This window comes from Octopus bimaculoides, chromosome 6 (assembly GCF_046866305.1).
Source record: "Octopus bimaculoides isolate indiv1 chromosome 6, ASM4686630v1, whole genome shotgun sequence".
NCBI classification, from domain to species: Eukaryota; Metazoa; Mollusca; class Cephalopoda; order Octopoda; family Octopodidae; genus Octopus; species Octopus bimaculoides.
In genome coordinates this window covers 111,458,009-111,478,044 of record NC_142933.1, presented here as the reverse complement: position 1 = coordinate 111,478,044, position 20,036 = coordinate 111,458,009, and the positions used below count along the sequence as shown (strand labels likewise).

General features: G+C 37.6%; 1 protein-coding gene and 1 long non-coding RNA gene across 5 annotated transcripts in view; both read right to left on the bottom strand.

Moving 5' to 3' along the window:
* The window catches only part of LOC106869366 (uncharacterized), a 22,789-nt gene extending 18,287 nt beyond the window's left edge, over positions 1–4,502 (bottom strand). The window contains exon 1 of one of the 3 annotated variants that reach the window (XR_016242095.1): positions 4,318–4,502. This is a non-coding gene — a long non-coding RNA (uncharacterized LOC106869366). Of the gene's footprint in view, positions 1–2,586 lie in introns of all 3 variants that reach the window. The other 2 variants (XR_016242096.1, XR_016242097.1) reach the window with 2 other exon arrangements.
* A 7,400-nt stretch (positions 4,503–11,902) lies between these two features.
* Positions 11,903–19,449, bottom strand: LOC106869367 (double-stranded RNA-specific editase 1). 2 transcript variants are annotated; one of them, XR_016242094.1, is made up of 3 exons: positions 18,424–19,449; positions 13,259–16,936; positions 11,903–13,188 (listed from the first exon to the last, which is right to left on the bottom strand). XR_016242094.1 is itself a non-coding variant. In XM_089353252.1 (2 exons), exons 1-2 carry the CDS (start codon positions 18,941–18,943, stop codon positions 16,374–16,376), a joined length of 1,083 nt encoding a protein of 360 aa, XP_089209378.1. In that variant the 5' UTR covers positions 18,944–19,449; the 3' UTR covers positions 11,903–16,373. The 2 variants fall into 2 exon arrangements, 1 of the variants encoding a protein (XP_089209378.1); XM_089353252.1 differs by having other exon boundaries at positions 11,903–16,936.
* Between the last annotated feature and the right edge of the window lie 587 nt (positions 19,450–20,036).

Below are 20,036 nucleotides of genomic sequence, written 5' to 3'. Positions count from 1 at the left end.
GCGTTGCTTTTTTTCTTGTTGTCTTCTTTCTCCGTTTTTAATCAACTATATATATGTATATATATGTATAATACAATGTTTATATACCAAAAAGATTTTATAACATTTTTCTAACATTTTTCTGACATAATTTAAATATATACTTTAGCCATGTAACACAAGCCTTCTGTAGTTTTTTCACTCTTATTATCTTTTATATATATATATATATATATATATATATATATATATATATATATATATATATATATGCGCAGGCATGGCTGTGTGGTAGGAAGTTTGCTTCCCAACCACATGGTTCTGGGTTCAGTCCCACTGGGTGGCACCTTGGGCAAGTGTCTTCTACTATAATCTCGGGAAGACCAAAACCTTGTGAGTGGAGAGAAACCTGTCACACATATATGTATATATATCTGTGTATGTGTATTTGTATGGTTTTCCTTCATCACCGCTTAACAAACAGTGTTGATGTGTCTACGTTCCCGTAACCTAGCGATTCACCAAAGGACTGATAGAATAAAAACTAGGCTTTAAAAATAAGTCCTAGGGCCGATTTGTTCGACTAAAAGCCCTCGAGGTGGTATTCCAGCATGGCCGAAGTCAAATGACTGAAACAAGTAAAAGAATAAATGAATTATGTATGTATGTATGTATATGCAGATTTGGCTTACAGACGCAGGCGTCGCTTCGGTAAGAAGCTTGCATCCCAACCACACGCCCGGTACCTTGGGCAAGTGTCTTCTACTATAGCCTCAGGCCGACCAAGGCCTTGTGAGTGGATTTGGCAGACAGAAACTGACAGAAGCCCATCGCACACACACGCACACCCACACACACACACATGCGTATATGTGTGTATGTGCGCGCGAGTGCATTCATGCGTGCACGTGTATGTATGTATGCGTTTTGTGGGGGGGGGGGTATCTCAATGTGTATCTGTATGTATGCATGCATGTAGGTAGATATATGCGAGTGTGTGAATGTGTGTGAATGCATGTATGTATATGGAACATCAAAATTAGTTCCAAACCAAAGAATTTGCCGCCAAACCTATTGTTAGATATTCAACAAAGATTACCGTTTTCCTCCAACGTGCTACGAAGTAAACAAAGTTCGCAGTCAAAATAACTATTTCTTATGCATATTTATTCATATCATTCCTCTTATCTGGCGTTTGCAGTGAATTGCTTCGGAAACTAAATGCAACTTATTCCAGAATCATATTTAACTTGGAATATTTCACTGGTTAATAGTTCTTTCCCAAAAATAACACTTTTTTTAGTAAAATCACTAAAATATTCTTTTATATATATATATATATATATATATATATATATATATATATATATATATATATATTTTTTTTTTTTTTTTTTTTTTTCTCCATGAACTAGAATTTTAATTATCATACAAAGACACACACACAATACATGTGTGTGTGCATACATATATATATATATATATATATATATATATATATATATATACAGAGAGAGAGAGAGAGAGAGAAAGAGAAACATATACATATATATATATATATATATATATATATATATATATATATATATATACACACACACAAATATAAACATACATACATACATATATTTTCTACACACACACGCACACACACATACATATATACATATAAGCACTTATATGAAAATATATATGATAAATGCAGTCTGACGATGGCTTAACTGACCAGCTGAGCCGAAATTTCGAAGTCACTGTCAACAACATTCTTGTATAAGAATAACAAATTTGTACTCCTCAAAAATATAGAGTAACTTATCAGATTAATGTAAAATTGTTTTTATTATGAATGAAAATAAAAACAAACATATGTATGTATGTATGTATGTATGTATGTATGTATGTATGTATGTATGTATGTGTGTATGTATGTGTATGTATGTATGTATATATGTATTTATGTTTGTATATATTATGTATGTATGTATGTATGTATGTATGTGTGTATGTATGTATGCATATATATATATATATATATATATATATATATATATATATATATATATATATATATGTATGTATGCATGTATGTATGTATGTATGTATGTATGCATGTGTGTATGTATGTATGTATGTATGTATATATGTATTTATGTTTGTATATATTATGTATGTATGTATGTATGTATGTCATTCTAGCGTATTGGTTTTATTATTATTCAAAATGTCACTGCTAGAAGTTATATGTGATAGGCGATGAGAAAGATAGGAGATGCTTGACTGGTGTTACTCTGAATTTCTCAATACTTGGTTTGCCATAAAACGTCTGGTTGTCAACAATAGAAACTGGTTGATCCGATAGAATATGACAAATAATAAAACTATTTTCAATGTTATCAAATGCTGTGAGTCGAAGAAAAACTATTCAAAGTGCAATTCTGAATTTCCCACTAACTCCACAAAGACCTAACTAACGATGATAAATTTTTCCATTTCACCCGAGTATTTAAAATTCCCATATACGATAAATTAAAAAAGAAAAAAACATCATCATTGAAAAAGATTTGCTCTAGAATGAGATCAAACTTGACTTTCTTTGATAACACTTACTGGATTTCTTCCTAGCCATTAATTTGGCAATATTTCCGATCATAAAATCATCTTCATTCCAGCTTATCTCGGAGACTTAGCGACACACCATATCTTCTACTCAGTATCTATTTATCCACGAATTAGACGAAAATAGGATTTTCTGCTCCATTCCTTTGCTGCTGCTATTATTATTATTATTATTATTACTATTATCATCACCATCATCATCGTCGTCATCATCATCATCATCGTGCCTCTTTAGATATGTCTTTACTTCATCCACATCGATTCCTCCGAGCCATTGTTTATTGACTGGAAAACTAAGGTTGCGTTCACCAGTGCACTTAATATTCCATTGTAGATGTATCAGTGTGAGTGTGTGTGCGTGTGTGCGTGTGTGTGTGAGGGTGTGCGGTGAGTGAGTGAGTGTGTGTGTGTGTGTGTGTGTGTGTGTGTGTGTGTGTCTGTGTGTGTGTGTGAGAGAGAGAGTGAGTGAGAGAGAGAGAGAGGGGTGTTTAAACTACGACATAGACATGCATGCTACGCAATTATTGCCCTTATTTGTTTTGGTTTTATATTTTGAAATATTCTTGGTCAATCTCCAACATTGTGTCAGAGAGACCAAGATGACATCCACCAAATCACCTTGACTGATTGCGGGTCTCCAAAACAGAATATTTCCTTTTTTTTCTTTTTTTTTTTTGTGTGTTGAATCAGGGAGACAAAGGTGGACCCGTGACCGTTTATTTTTCAGGCTCCCCTAATTGGATGAAAGATGGTGGAAGGAGTTATTCTTAAAACCAGGGACCTGGGCCGAATGCTTGTAACAGAGTGAACTGAAGACCCTCAAAAATCAGTATGTGAGGAATTAACCAGTGGACAGATTAGAACTCAGACCACAAGGGACCGAAACAAACACCGCAAGGCACCTCGTTCGTTGCTCTAGCAATTTTGCTAATACACTGCCAAAAGCATAAAAGACAAAGTTGTCTTCGGCGAGATTAGAACTCACAGTTCAGAGAACCGGAAGTAATACCACAATATCTGGTATCCTATGCCGCCCTCACCACTTTCTCACTTCACCGCCGGATCTTGTTCAAAACGGGGGCACCAGTATTTTCTTAACGAAACACTTTGAAACTTGGGACACTGGTAGAATGTGTCATATAAAACATCTTTTTCTCTTAGTCTTCTTAACAAAAAAAAACGTACATCGCAAGTTATTTCATGTTAAAGTTGTCGTATTTCTGTAATTTCAACCAATGACTGACGTCCATTCAGCCGTAAAAATTAAGTGCTGACTACATAAACAAACGATTCGCGGCGGTGATAAAATTATTATTTCCTTGTCAAAAAATGGCTGAAGCATATTGGCAGTAGCTAATAAACCTTTCTATTATAGGCACAAGGCATGGTTTTTGAGGGAAGGAGCAAGTCAGTTAGGGTTAGGGTTAGGGAAAATGAACACACGTGTGTTGCCTCTCTGCAAAATGTCAGAAGTAATGGAGATTAAATACGCTTTACACCGCTTAGGAGTAACTGTAAACAGCTGAATACTTGTCACTGATTGGTTGAAATTATTGAAATAAGACAATCTTTTACATGAAATAAATCCGAATACAAAAATTTTTTTTCTGTTCTATAACACAAAATAGATAAGTATACGAAGTTTGAAAGTCTTTCGGTACCAAAAACACTGCATAAAACATTAATGAAAATTGGTGCCCCCGTTTTGAACAAGATCCTCACCGCCTTTCACTCTGTTATTTTGTTCCGACGTCACGTGGCAGCAAAAGTAAAATCAACGGCAGCAGCAGCAGCAGCAACAGTGGAAGCCACAGCAACTAAAACGACAGAAAATACACAACAACATCAGACAGCAACAACAACAACATCAACAACAACACCACAAACCTCCCCCAACATATGCCCCCCCCCCCTCCCCGACTCACACAACATAAAGATGTCGCGTGGTGACAGTAACGAGGAGGACATTAAATGGCAAACAGTAACAAATGGAAAAACTATGCCAACCAAATTCCAGGGAGATACGAACAAATGGGGGATAAGGTGCCTTCAAGCAACGATACATCACCACACCCCCAGCAGCAGCCAAATCGGTGCTATCAGCCATTCCTGTCACCACAAAAACAAACAACCAAATTCACACACACACACACACACACACACACACACAGAGGCACACACCAACATTCAGAACACATCTCTCAAACAAAAAAATGAAATCGTTTACTATTCAAACGTCAAAACAAACAATAAAAACTAAGAAACCACGCCAACCCAAACACAGGCCACATACGCCATAATTACATCACATTAACGAATAGCATTGCTTCAAATAAAAATCATTCAAATTTCGTAACACACAGTATTTTAAGAAATAAATGTCCTAAAATGAGTAGAAAATTTCAGGAGAAATATCAGCAAAAGGTTATATAAAGAACTGCTCGTTCATGAAAAACGAAACACTTGTCACTTTATAGGAATAAAATCTTTTCTCTTTCAGCTCTTGTCAAACATGGCAGTGCTCAGAATAAGCAATGTGAATCCACATGGTCTGAGGTCACTTTGGAAACAAGGCTATTTGCTCAACAACCTTAGATCACTAGACATAGATGAAGTAGTCATCAGCAAGACCAGAGTTTCTGATTCACAGCTTCATGCCTAATTTCGCTAGATACGAGATTTTCTTATCTACCAGTCGAACGAGATTGGGAGGTGAAGCTGCTGTGTGCTTTGGAAGGGTTCTGGATCTCATGATATGAACCATATTCTTCGGTCCAGGACGTGAACGGTAATGAAGTGGGTACATTCAGACTTGTAGCTGTCTAAGCTCTGAAGGGGAAGAACAGTCGGATTTCTTCAGATTTCCCTAATGTACTAATGTGGACATGGACAAACTGCAACGCATCATCTAGGTCGTATATAGATAAGGTCAGTAGTTAACGATAAAATAGGTTGCCCACTTTTTAAAATCGTCGTCTACACAAACTACTTATTTGTGATTTGTACTGTTGAACTAAACATGTTATGTGGTGAGGGGCCCGGTTACTGGACGCTAGATGCACTACTCCTTGCGCACCAAGTTTACAGAGACCGTATTAGTGAATTATTTAAGCAGACGTTGAGTGTGGGGATGGTTGTTAACAACAAATGGTGGTTCACCCTGAAACGGGTAACTAGAATAGAATCAGTTAGGTTTAGTAAGGATGTCAGAACAGGAATAAGATAGAGAGAGATTTAGAAACTTTGAAGAGGCACTTAGGAGAGGCATCGCAACCGATGTGTTTGCGGTGTGATTTGCTCCCAGACAAATTCTTCAATGCAAAGCACGAAAGCTGCATTGTCAGAACTAAGGCACGTGTTCTAAGACACGAAGCGACAAAGCTTCTCAATGGGCCCGAGGGACGGAAGCGCAGCGTGACTACAAATCTATAATCCAGTTTTTGGTGGACCACAGTAGACACATGCACCTCAAACCCGGGCAGATGTGCGGCATTTCTGCAGTATTTCGCTCGTCTGAACGGAACAAATAACGGGCTGAAACGCAGAATAGCTTTTAGTGCCTACCTCGACGGCCTATCTTGACTTTCAACAAGAGAAGCAGAATGTTGCGAAAAGCCGACAACAGCCACAGAAATGCAGAAAGCAATGATTGGCTGAACAACGGCGGGGTGGGGGAGGAAGTGGGCATAAATTGCCTAGTTGGGAATGTCTGCCCAATGAGCTTTACTTTCAAATATCAGAGTTGTTTGGAAGCTCCTTGATAGATATCTACTGCAACTGGAAGCAAAACAGAATTCCTAATTTTATGAGTCGAAGAGCAGTGGCATTGCTAAGAAAGAACCCACACAAGAGGAATCAAATAGATAATTCAAAATTTTGGTCAATGTATTAGCAAAGAGGTTGTCGCTTGCCATAGATGGTCTGCGTTACTTCAAACAGATCTTTCAGGACAACCTCCACCTCATGCGATACATCATAGAGAGGAAGTAGATAATCTAATATAAACGGGGCTCTGATCAATATAGATTAGTCAAAATCTTTCGATAAGGTCAACCACCAATAGTTGGTGGCTCTTCTCAAGACACACGGTTTCGGTCCTGCCTTCCGCTGCTGAATTATTGCAATCCACAGCAACATCTGCTCGGTGATTCGGATGAATGGTCACCTATTGGAACCATTCAGTGGCATGCGTTCGGTCCATCAAGGCTGTCCCCTCTCGTCTCTTCTATATGTAATGACTGTAGATCCACATCTGCGGAAGTCAGAGGCTTCAATGCGCATTCGCACGAACCAGGACACGGGAGAACCGTAATGGCATATGCGGACGTCACCGTCATAGTGTCGGACAACATGCACTGCTCTAAGGGAATACGAGGCGGTAACAGGTGCAAAAATCAACCAAGAAAAGTCAATGAACCTGCAGCTCGGCACCTGGAAAGGTCTGTGTCGCCCAATAACGTTGTGGGACGCTAGATGGACCGATTAAATTGCTCCGGTCTGATGCAGTTCAGTGAAAAAGAACTGGCACGAAATGACGAGCCGGGTGGCTAATCTCAGCCAGAAATGAGCCTAGAGAAAACGTTATCCCTGAAAGATGAAGCAGAGGTAACGAACGTATATGTCGTATACACCGCTTGATTGTCGTGCCTTGCCTCAGTCTGACTGGCCACCAGCACTTGCTTTTCCGCTTTCTGTGGAAGGGATGCAGACGCTTTATTTTCTGTCACTTACTGAGTGGAGGGGTGAGCATGGCATGACTAATGATGCGCAAAAATTTGCTGGAGTTGCGACCCCTCTAGCGTTTTGTTGTCGGTGAGCAGGTTAGGGTCGCTGTTTATCAAACTCGCTTTTCTGCAGCTCGTCTTTTTGACTGATATGCAGTTCTGGACCAAACTCAGACCGAGATAGGACGCCTGGTCCCTAGATTGTCATCAGGCGCTCACGGCCCTGGTGGAATTTCCACTTTGGTGTTCTATAGAATTTTAGTGGCGAGCAAGAGCGACAATGTTCTCGAAAAGAGTCTGCGTGCCGAGTTGAGTCAAGTGAAAGATCTGTTCCAGAAGATTTTTCGGTCTGGGGCCCATGGAAGATTTCCAGAAACTTATGGTCTGGCAGTGCTTTTGCGGGGGGAATATTACCGATTTGAGATAAACTCTACAGGAATGGTAGTACTATCAGAGATGCTGGAAATATGTAGAGAGCGACGAGACTATTCTTGCTCACACTCGTCCAGTGCCCGAGCATTGCTGACTTGTGAAGGTATGGGAACACCTGATGTCGCATGTAGAACAGATCCGGCTATCGGCTGAGTCTATTGTGAATATCGCCTTGCTGCCTTCGCTTGGCAGAGAAGGACAAGGAGGGTTTCTTTGTCGGCTGGCCTTAGCGAAAGAGGTTGTATGGTGGACCAGACTGAAATGGCTGAAGACAGACCCCTTCCTCTTTGGCCAAGCCCTCATCAACCTTTCCGAGTTTCAATTGAAAAGGAAAATGAGGGTAGAGAGTGAAGTGCTGCTTTCCAGTAAATTTTTTGAAAGGTGGGTGAGAGTGACAAAAATAATCCTGCTCCGGGCATGCACCCGTCTGTAGATTTGGGAAGGAGGATGGAGAAAGGTACTTGCCCTAGTGGTCAAACTGACCATTGTTTTGTGAGGTTTCCACGTGAAAGCCTTGAAAGTCTCCTGCCTTTTAGGGAATTTTCTTCTTTGAATTTTTTGCTTTTGTTTTTGTCCTTTACCCTCTTCGATCTGATTGTAAAACCTTATCGAGGAATAAAGAAATCGTTGTTGTTATTTTTATAAAGGCGGCGAGCAAGCAAAACGTTAGCAGTCGGACAAAATGCTTAGCAGCATTTTCGTCCGTTTTTACTGCCAGTGTTCGAATTACTCTGAGGTCAACTTCGCCTTCCATCTTTTCAAGATCGATAAGATAAAATAAAATACCAGTCATGTACTGGGTCGATATAATCGACTAGCTCGCTCCCTTAAGATTTCAGGCCTGGTACCTACAGTAATCCCTTGCCATATCACGGTTCACCTATCACGGTTTATTATTTAAGCTTACGTCGATTCCTCCGTGGTGTTCTTTTGCATTCATAATAAAATAAATATATGCATATAAAAATAATTGAAGAAATATAAACAGTACAGTACTGTTTCTACTTCGCGGATTTTCACCTATCGCGGAGGGTTTGGAACGTAACACCCGTGATAATCGAGGGATTACTGTATTATAATAAAGGTAGCGAGCTTGGCAGAATTGTTAACACGCCGGATAAAATACTTAGCATTATTTCGTCCGGCTTTAAGTTCGAAGTTGAAATTTCACCAAGGTCGACTTTGCTTTTCATCCTTCCGGAATCGATAAAATGAAAAAGTAGATCGACAAGGGCAGAGTGGAATAATTTGTATGTTGGACAAAACTGTTTTTAGTACTTGTTCAGTCTGAATATTCGAGTAAATGTGGAGAATTTGTCTGTAACTAACAAGATAGTGGTTAATATTGTTGTTGGCACTCCGTCGCTTACGACGTCGAGGGTTCCAGTTAATCCGTTCAACGGAACAGCCTGCTCGTGAAATTAACGTGCAAGTGGCTGAGCACTCCACAGACACGTGTACCCTTAATGTAGTTCTCGGGGATATTCAGCGTGACACAGTGTGACAAGGCTGACCCTTTGAATTACAGGCACAACAGAAACAGGAAGTAAGAACGAGAGAAAGTTGTGGTGAAAGAGTACAGCAGGGTTCGCCACCATCCCCTGCCGGAGCCTCGTGGAGCTTTAGGTGTTTTCGCTCAATAAACACTCACAACGCCCGGTCTGGGAATCGAAACCGCGATCCTATGACCGCGAGTCCGCTGCCCTAACCACTGGACCATTGCGCCTCCACAGTGGGTAATATTAGAAAGAAGGTAACAAGAAGCTTTGTTTTCTCACACAAAAATTCCATGACAATCATCAAAGTGGTTCCTGTCATGGAATTCAGTTGAGATTATCTATTGGTTTGAAGAAGAAAAAGGGAATTTGGTAGACGGAGAAAATGTCTTGTGGCAACCATTTAATGGTTAGAGCAAGAGGTTTTGCATTTCTTTTAATGGAAGTCGGCGAATTGGCAGAGTTGTTAGGGCGTTGGATAGAACGTCTCTGTTATTTGATGCGAGTTCAAATCCTCGGAAATAACTTTTCCTTTCATCCTTTCGGGATCAATTAAAAAAAAAAAAAAAGGTACCCGCTGTCTAAGGATCGAGAAAGGTAGCCGGTGGTGTCTGTCCTGCTTGTAGGTCATTTAACAGCAACGTCTGTAACTACACTGATGCGAAGGTGTATCAGCTCAACTTGGTAGCCGTTCCTTTCGATAAACACCTGCTGTGTAGATGAAGTGGGGGGGGGGCAATTTTCATTCATGAGCAAGTGCTTACATGATGCGATGGATGGTCAACTTTGACTAATATAGACTCTATTATATTAACGAAGTCACCAATAGGCGTCCGTCACAAAGAAGAGGTTCTTTCAATGATTTGCGGAATGGGTTTATCTTGCGTCCCCCTGAAATCAGTGAAATTACATCAGTGGCTCTCAATAGGGGTTCAAATGACCCTTGGGGGCATCCATATAAGACTTTGTGGATAAATTGGTGCAATCATCAACAGCATTGATTAACGTCCGTTTTCCATGCTGGCATGGGTTGGGCGGTTTCACTGAGGTCTGGAGAGCCAGCGGCTGCACCAGGCTCCAGTCTGGTCTGGCAGAGTTTCTCTAGCTGGATGTTCTTTCTAACGCCAATCACTCCGAGAGTGTAGTGGGTGCTTTTTACGTGCCACCGGCACAGGAACTAGTACGAGGGTTACTGGCGTCGGTCACGATTGGCTGGTGAAGATACGAATTTTAATTTCTTTTATACAATTCCTAATATTTAACTCTAAGCATACAGGTTTTTGATTTAGATACAGCGAATGGTGATCGGGGTCCAGGAAAACAAAATAGGAGTGAAAAGAGTCCATGGGGGGGGGGGGGGGGGGGACCACTGTTCAACATCATTGCGATTTCTCACTCCCCTGTTCCCTACAATCAACCTGGCCCACGACAGATTTATTATTTAGTGGACAGATAGAACTCGCAAAGTCAAAGCGAGAAATTTTATCCTTCCCAACAGCAGTTGACGTTCTGTTTAGCTGGTTTGACCATCTCATAGGAAATTGTCCAGTGGAAGACAGATGGTTAGTCTAATCAGAAAGTAATGCCAAAGAGCAACAATATTTGACTGAAATGGAACAGAGAGTATGAATCTTGCCCATGCATGTTGCTACATCTATCTTTCACTGGTTAAGTTCACCTAGTAGTAAAAGATATCAAGGTGGTGAATTTCACCGATATAAGCAGTAGATGGAAGGTAAAATTGACGATTTTTATTGGTTTCCATTAAGGTTGTGGGTTTACAGCAGAGACAAGGAAAACATTTGAATGAATAAGTAAGAATTTATTAAAATGGAAACGTTTTTAAAAGCATGGAGTGAAAACTTTATTATTTCATTTACTGTCAACAGGGACAGATAAAAAAGAAAATACCAATCTCAATTCATTTAATATTATAATAAGAATCCTTTCTACTATAAACACAGGGGCTGAAGTTTGGTGAGGGAGGAGGCCTAGTCCATTACATCGACCCCAGTGCATAACTAGTACTTATTTCATCAACCTCGAAAGGATGAAAGGTAAAGTTGACCTCAGCGAAATTTGAACTCAGAACGTAAAAACGGACCAAATGCCGCTAAGTATTTCGTCCGACGTGCTTAACGATTCTGCAAGCTCAGCGCCTTAATAATAATAATAATAATAATCTTTTCTGCTATGGGTACAAGGCCTGAAATTTGGAGGGAAAGGGGTCTAGTCAATTACATCGACCCCAGTGCTCAACTGGTATTTCATCGACACCGAAAGGATGGAAGACAAAGTCAACCCTGGCGGCATTTGAACTCAGAACTTGAAGACAGACGAAATGCCGCTAAGCATTTCGCCTAACCTGCTAACGATACTGCCAGCGCCATAATAATAATAAATCTTTCTGTGTTTGGCACAAAACCTGCGATTTTAAGGGGAGGGGGATTAGCCGACGCAATCTCCCCTTCTGGGACTTTATTTTATCAAACCTGAAAGAATGGACGGCAAAACTGACCTCAGCAAGGTTTGAACTCAGAACATACAAATTCGGAACAAAGACTACAAGGCATTTGTTCCAAATCTCTAAAAATTCTGCCAGATCGCCACTTTCTCGAATTTTGTTAATTAAAAAAAAAAACAATTAACAAGAAATTACGTTTGAAAGCTTTTATTCCAGTAACACAAAAACAAATGACATTTCTTAGGTCTAGAGACATCAGAAAATAGGGAAATTAAAAAAAAAAGAAAAAGAGCAGGCGGATGACGCACAATGAGAAGAAAAATAGGAAAGAATCATATTCAGTTTAATAATAATAATAATAATAATAATAATAATAATGGATAAAGATGGCATACACGTTGAGTGTGTCCACTTCAACAAGATGGCAGCAAGAATGAATATAATTTCAAATAATTGTTATTTCGTATTTGTAGCAGAAATGGGATGAAGTTTGAAGGAAGACTGGCCTTCAGACAAGGGGAATAAAGTAATCTAGATTGGGAGGTGAGGATAAATGTGGGTGAGTGAGAGGAGCAAGAGAGAAAATGGTGAAAGTCTTTGAGGATTATGGGTGAGTGGAGATAGAGGTGAATTGGAAGAAATAGAAGGTTAAAAGAGAAGGAAAAAATATTTTTTTAAAAAAAGGGGGTTAACGATCATTTTGTGTGAAGAAAGACGCTGGGTAAAAATGTTTTACAGAGCTTAATGTGAGTGGAGAGATGGAAATGAAGAAAAATTGAAGGATTTCACTAAAAATATGGACGAAATGGGGAGGGGTGAAGAGAAAAAAAGTGGAATAGGTAAGTTGTGGAGGATATGTAAAGGAAGATAGAGAAAAATTGTAAATGTGAAAAAAAAAGAGAAAAAAATTAAATAATTTGAATTGTTTCCTTCCCACCCATCAATCATTCCCAAAAAGAAAGAAGAAAAAAAACACTTAAATAGAATGGTTCCCCTTTTTTTTTTTTTTTTCCCAAGGAAAAAAAAAAACGTCTAAATTTGCAACATGCATTTGCAGATTTTCATTTTCCAACATGCAAATGAGAATTTAAATTTTGATGTGTTTCTGAATGATCTCGGTTTGAAATGAGGAAAAGAAAAATAAGAAAGTAAAAATACTGTTACAAGTGGGTTTTTTTTTTTTTTAAAGTTTTTTTTTTTTTTTCTGTTTTTAAAGTTTTGCTGCCTCTACAAAAAAAAAAAAAAAAAAGGATTCCGAACTGAATCGCAGCCAAAATACTAAAGTATCAACAATTGCGAGTACCAACAGTAACATTAGTAGAGAATGAAGATTAATACTAATGAGGAGGAAGGGAGGGTCCTTCTCATCAGTACGTGTGTATGTGTGTGTCTGTGAGAGAGTTGTGTGTGTGTGTGTGTGTGTGTGTGTGTGTGTGTGTGTGTGTGTGTGTGTGTGTGTGTGTGTGTGTGTGTGTGTGTGTGTGTGTGTGTGTGTGTGTGTGTGTGTGTGTGTGTGTGTGTGTGTGTGTGTGTGTGTGTGTGTGTATAACAACTTAATATTCACAAAAAACAACGAAATTAAAATGCAGCGATAATTTAATAAAAAGAAAACAAATTAGGAAAAGAGAATAACCAACCAACAATTAACTAAATCTGATAATTAAACTCTGATGCTATTTGATTAAATAAAACATGAATATTAAATAATGTTTTCTCGGCAAATTTTGGGCATTATTATGGCGAGAGAGAGAGTCTGTTGTAATGAGCAAATTTACCAAATTAATTCACACTAAACATAAGAGAAAAAAAAAAAACAATCTAAAACATATTTTCAATAAAGAGGCTGACTTGTTTTAAAATTGACGTCAATCAAAACAACTTCAATAAATACAGCTCTAAAACCTTTCACAACAATATTTTCCTTTTAATTGCTATTTGAAAACTTGACTGCTTTTCTGCCGCTTTGTCTTTGCTCTTCTAAGAAACTTCCTTCAGTAGAACTGTGTTAGAAAATGATTGAGACTTTTGCTTTTTAACCTACTCCAAGATATCACATCAACCAAATTACGAACCAAAAGCCTAAATGCCAACGAAACTCATTCACATTTCCTTGCACAATCACAACCAAATATTGATTCCTTTCAACTAAACACAAGACCAATTTTTAAGGAATGGGGGGAGCTGCCTTCACTTCAAGACACTACTGTTAATTCAGTGAGTCGATCCTAATGAGTAAATGACAAAATCAAAGCCACAATGATTTGAACCCTGAAGCAGAAGGTTGGGAAAAGGAAATGTTACAAAGCATTTTGTGCAGTCTCATACTCCACAGCTTCTTATTTCTTTATTGCCTACAAGGGGCTAAACATAGAGGGGACAAACAAGGACAAACTCCACAGCTTCTACCAACATACCATCTTTACACAAACCATTCATTCATTAAAACTTATAATTAGCAAATTCTAATAATATCAACCAACATTCTAACAACACAGGTTCTGAGAGTAGTTCAAGACTACAAGACCTACAAGTCAGAAATCCCAATGCAGAGAGAGAGAAAGAAAAATAGGAATAATTATAAAGAAAGAGGGCCAGAAAAGTTTCATATAATAATAATAATAATCTTTTCTACTATAGGCATAAAGCCTGAAATTATTTTTTGAGGGGGAGTGAGTTAGTCAACCACATCAACCCCAGCACTTAAATGGTATTTATTTTATTACCCCTGAAAGGACAAAAGGCAAAGTTGAGCACAGTGGAATTAGAACTCAGAATGTGAAGACAGATGAAATACTGTTAAGCATTTTGTTCAGTAACAACTCTGCTGGCTCACCACCTTAAGACTAATAATCCTTTCTACTAAAGGCACAAGGCCTAAAATTGGAGGTGGGGAGACTAACTAGTCAAGTACATCAACCCCAGTAGGACAAAAGGCAAAGTCGACCTCAGCGGAATTTGAACTCAGAACGTTAAGACAGACAAAATGCTAAGAATTTGCCTGGTGTGCTAACAATTCTGCCAGCTCACCAACTTCAATTAATAATAATAATAATAATAAAGATAACAGTTGGAGAGTGTAGCAATTACAGTTAAAGAGGGAAATGCATCAAAGACATTTTGTGAAGAGAAAAAACAATGAAGGGAAATAGAATATGAGCTGTTCCGAAATAATGAAGAGAAATTAATTCTTGAAAGCAGTAAGTTGCTAAGTGAGCAGAAATGGTTTTTATTGTCTTTGAAAATTGATAATGTGGGTTTTGATTTGGAAAACCAGCAAGAATTATTACAGATCAAATTTATTCAGAAGAGATAGTGAAAAATTGAAAACTCTATCACACATACTCATGTCGTCTCACACAAAACAAGTAGCATTGCTTTTAAGTCTAGTCTCAGTTTGGCAAATCGTATGAAGAGAAACCACAAATAGTGACAATTATGTGATTAAGAAAGAAAGAAAGAAAGGGAAAAAAATCACTCTAGACCAATGGAAAGAGAAAGAGAACTATTAAGCTATGTACAACAAATTAATTTTGTCTTAACTCAAAGCCTGACAAGATTTGTGTTAATTTAAGGACGACAGATTTGTTCACATAATAAATAAGATATTGTTGTAAAGACAAATAGTGTGTGTGTGTGTGTGTGTGTGTGTGTGTGTGTGTGTGTGTGTGTGTGTGTGTGTGTGTGTGTGTGTGTGTCTGCACTGTAAGAAGTGGAAGGATGAAGGTACCGTTAAATGATGGGTACTATTTACGAACATAGGAAACTATAGTTTTTGTCTCATCAAATAATGACATCATATTAAAGAATTTACAAAATCAAAAAAGTGAAAAATCACTTGAGATCGGAAACTTAAATTGCAAAATTATTTATTGCTTCTTGTGTGTGTGTGTGTCTGTGTGTGTGCACGCGCTATATATGAGTGAAGGAGTTAATGTATTAAATAGAAATTGATAAACAATATTATCAATATTGTGGCTAAAGTTCTAACAATAGACGTAGAAGTAGGGTGGTCGGTGGAAACAACAGAATTGGGACAATCAGTCAGGTGAGGTGGTCGAGAGCCCATTTAGGTTTCAAAGTTAATAGTTTGTTGGAGGGGGGGGGTTGTTGTTGTTTTTGTTTTTTGTTTTTTTAACAGAAAATCAACAGAGGAAAAGAAATATTCATTTTCGATTTGAAAATCTATTTTCTTGATTAGGTATGAAGTCAAGAAGGAAATGTGACATTCATAGTTTTCCAAAGAAGATTTCTGTGCAATGAATGAAGGTGTTTGAAAACAGCAGATTTCTTTAACTGACTGCCATAACTATATGCCTGCCATTATAAGAAGAAGAAGAAGAAGTTCTTAGATAGGCATGAAGCCTTAAAGAAATGAAGTGTCCTGCCCAAAGACACTGTATTATATCTGCAGAGGGAGACCCTATGCAGCTACTCCAAGGAATAGATACAAAGATATTGAAAATGTCCAAAACGTATCTCATAAAGTAAGAGCAAGGAGGAAAAAGCTACAACACAAGATTAACAAACAATAAAAAGGGAATTAAAAATGGTTAAAAATAATAAAGAAGTCGAGTTGTTCCCATTTTGAAGATACTTTAATATAAGTGAAAGATTATTCGTACTTTGGAAATAAAGCCGATTCAGCAAAATGAAGAATGCAATTTATGCAGAGTCGTCACCTGAAGACTTTACTTGAATGTCTGGTGCCTCAGTGGACATTTCAAATTGATCTTGTTCTATTGGTTTCTGGACCCAATTGCCAAGACCAGCCTTCTGGAATGCTTGAAATACACATTGCTTGGCCAACTGGTATTCCATTACAGCAGCTTTAGCATCAGAGTAATGGGTTGGACGAGTGGTCACAGACTGACCAGTCAATGAAGACAGCTTACCATATAAATTCATAAAGCGACTGAATAAAGCTTGCTTACAGATTCTTGACACACTACCACCTTCAACTCGACCTGTCATAGCATTGATCACTTCAAATGTGTCATCCTCTTTCCGCCAATTGATGCCAAAATTTGGTGCTTTCCCAGGCTGCCGGCTCTCGGGACTACTGATACCACTGAGGAAAGGGCGGTTTAAATGGAAAGGTTCCGGAAGATTCTCTATTATAGAGATACGGGAATACATGGCTCGTGATAAATGATCACTGTGGTATAAGCTACCCAGAATAATACTTTCGAGGTATATGGGGTTCATAAAATGGCTCAGCAACGATCCTGAAATTCAAAAAGATAAAACTAATTTAATAAACCAAAACAAATGCAAATATCTATTATAAAAAAAACTTTCAAATTTAATATAAGGTTGCTGAGTGAGAAAAACTGCATATAAAACTGTCAGAAAAATAGTTATCTAAAATCAGTTATAACATCATCCATTCAGTTTAGGCCTTTTGTTACTATATTTCTATTGAAATTTATTCTGTTTCAATTAATTTTGAAAAATAATAAAGAATTTTTTAAAATAACTGCCAAACAAAAGTAGTGTTTGCAACAATTTAACAAAATTTTGATGGAAGATTTCAATTTAGTTCACTTTAAAACAAGAAGTTTGTATCATAAGCCCAAGGGTGGTGTCAGGCAGGTTGGTATCATAAAAAGGTTAAGAAGAGATGAAAAAACAACAAAAAGCAATTTGTTTTTGCCAATGACATTCATGAAAATAAATCATCAGATCTTTTGAAGTCAGGGCTTGGATGAGGCTGACCAGATTTATCATAGAGATTCATAAATGACCAAAGTTTACCTTGCTCAAAAAACACTTTCATGTCAAGTGTGTGGGAGTTTACATACATGTGTGTATACACACACACACACACACACAGACACACACACACACACACACACACATTCATTCCTTTTCCATGCTAGCATGGGCCATATGAGGGCCTTCTTTTACAACTGGATGCCTTACTTGTTGCTAATCCTATCCCAGTCTTACAACCAACCATGCCCCCACATCATCGTTATTTTAACCCTTTCATTACTGTTATTTATTTTGAGATGCTCTGTATTTCTTTCAATTACTTTAAATATAACTCAGTTATCATTAAGTTAGTGTTAGGAACATAAATTGTGACTAAGGTTTGGTGGAAGATTTTAATTCAAAACTTATGAAAACAAGACATTTGTACTACAGAGCCAGTTTCAGCCGGGTTGGTATTGAAAGGGTTAATGTCCGCTTTCCCATGCCTGCATGTGTTGGATGAAATTTCTTGAAACAGATTTTCTATGGCTGGATGTCCATCCTATCACCAACCTTCACCTGTTTCCAAGTAAGGTAGCATGGAAAAGTGAAGGGGTATTTAATAAAGCATGGAGTTATGTTGCTAAATTACATTTCTAGTCCTACAAATCAGAAGCACGAATCTTTTCCAACAAAATTTACATTTAAAGAGAATTTTTTTTAATGAGACGAAGCTATTAATTTTTAAAATTTATAAAAACACTATGACACACAACCTTAATCAAAATTTAATTTTTTTTTTTTTTGTCATAATTTTGAGAAAGTTGGTTCATTAGAGAGATTAGATAATTAACAAAACTAGATTAATACAGTAGTAAAAAAAATGGCTACCAAAAACCTTCAACTGACCATATCAGTTTCTATAGAAGTTTTATGGGGAAATTATTCAACTATCCATTAATTGAGTGAAAATTGAAAATAGAAAAGAAAGTATTCGGATTGGAATTGAACCCCTTACCTTGAATTCCAAGGACATTCCATCTTGCTATCTTGTCACTGCAAGACATTGTAAGTAAACGCTCACCCTCCAAAACACCATCCCATGTTTGAATAACACCAGACGTTCGGACAGGAATTGTTCCTTCTCCAGATTCGATCTTGGTTCTTAATTGACCTCGAGCTTTGCGATTTGGATGTCTGTCACCTGTTTCAACATCCTGGCCATGCGGAGAGAAGATGCGGGCATCACCGCAAGGAGCAGTGCTTATATATAGATGGAACTGGATGTTTTCTTTAAGTTGATAACCTCCTTTATCTCGAAGTTCAAATATTGAAGAATTACATACATCTGAGTTGTCAGAAAGATGCAACTCCAGCTGGTCGTAGATGTAGCGAAGGAAACAACGGCGGGCTATGATCTCGGCATGGCAATCATTGACACCAAACCCTCTGTCACTCATATATTCTCCATTAATACATTTGGTACCAGTTCCAATTCCAATAACAGAAGCCCCGTGACCATCTGCTCCACTTGTCATCACAATACCAGCAAGAACTTTTCTGCGAGAATACTGACTGGAATAATTATCAGTCAGTTCAGCAAATTTTTCATGAACAACTTTGGCAATAATATCAGCTAACACTTTCGAACTTTCTTCAGCACCATCCTTTGGGACTGGTTGCAGTCCTACAAATTGACAAACAGGAAACTTTTATCAGTATTCAAGATGATTCTATATAAAATTTAAATGGTGTTTTTTTTTTTTTATTTTTATTTTACACAATAACAACAATACAATAAAAAATAACAACAATAACAGCAACAACAACAACAACAAAGGGAAATCTAAACAAAACTGAAGCAACAATATGTAAAAGAGTTTTTATCAAAGAATATGTGTCAATTTAGATTATTTTCAAAGCTAAAAGCGGATTTATGAGTTTATCAACAATATTTCAGTGACATGAAAGATTTACTGCTTCACAACACACACAAACATATAAACCTACTAACATTAATGCATTGCTGTGCAAATGTATGCATGTGTGTAAGAATATGTTTGTGTCTGTATGCATCTATTTATCCATCTAGAAATTCTTCTGTCTATATATAATTATATACACCCTTGTGTGCATATATATATATATATATATATATATATATATATATACACATACACTAAATAAGAAATAATTACAAACAATAAAGTTGTTTAGTGTGCACAAAATGAAAACAAACACACTGCACATGAAAGAGCGAAATGGTTGAAAGTCAACAAACAGCAATCAAAATGTGACATTTTTTATCGAGTCAACCCCACCACTCCTTACATTCACCTAGCAGTGAAAAATTGGCATCATATCTAAAAATGACTTCCATTTTGAGTAGGAATTTATCATTTATCTTTTTAATGTCACACAATGTTTATTATGTGAAAAACCACCAGAGACACACGACCACAATTTTAAAACAGTAAATAGCAGAGCCAGTAGGGCCCAGTTATTAAAGAGGGGCTCCAATCCATCCATGGGTTTGACACAAAACAGGGGAACAGTAATGCTTTTTACATTCCTCTCTCACTAAAGACATAATCTTTAAAAGATATTTACTCACTCACACACACACACACA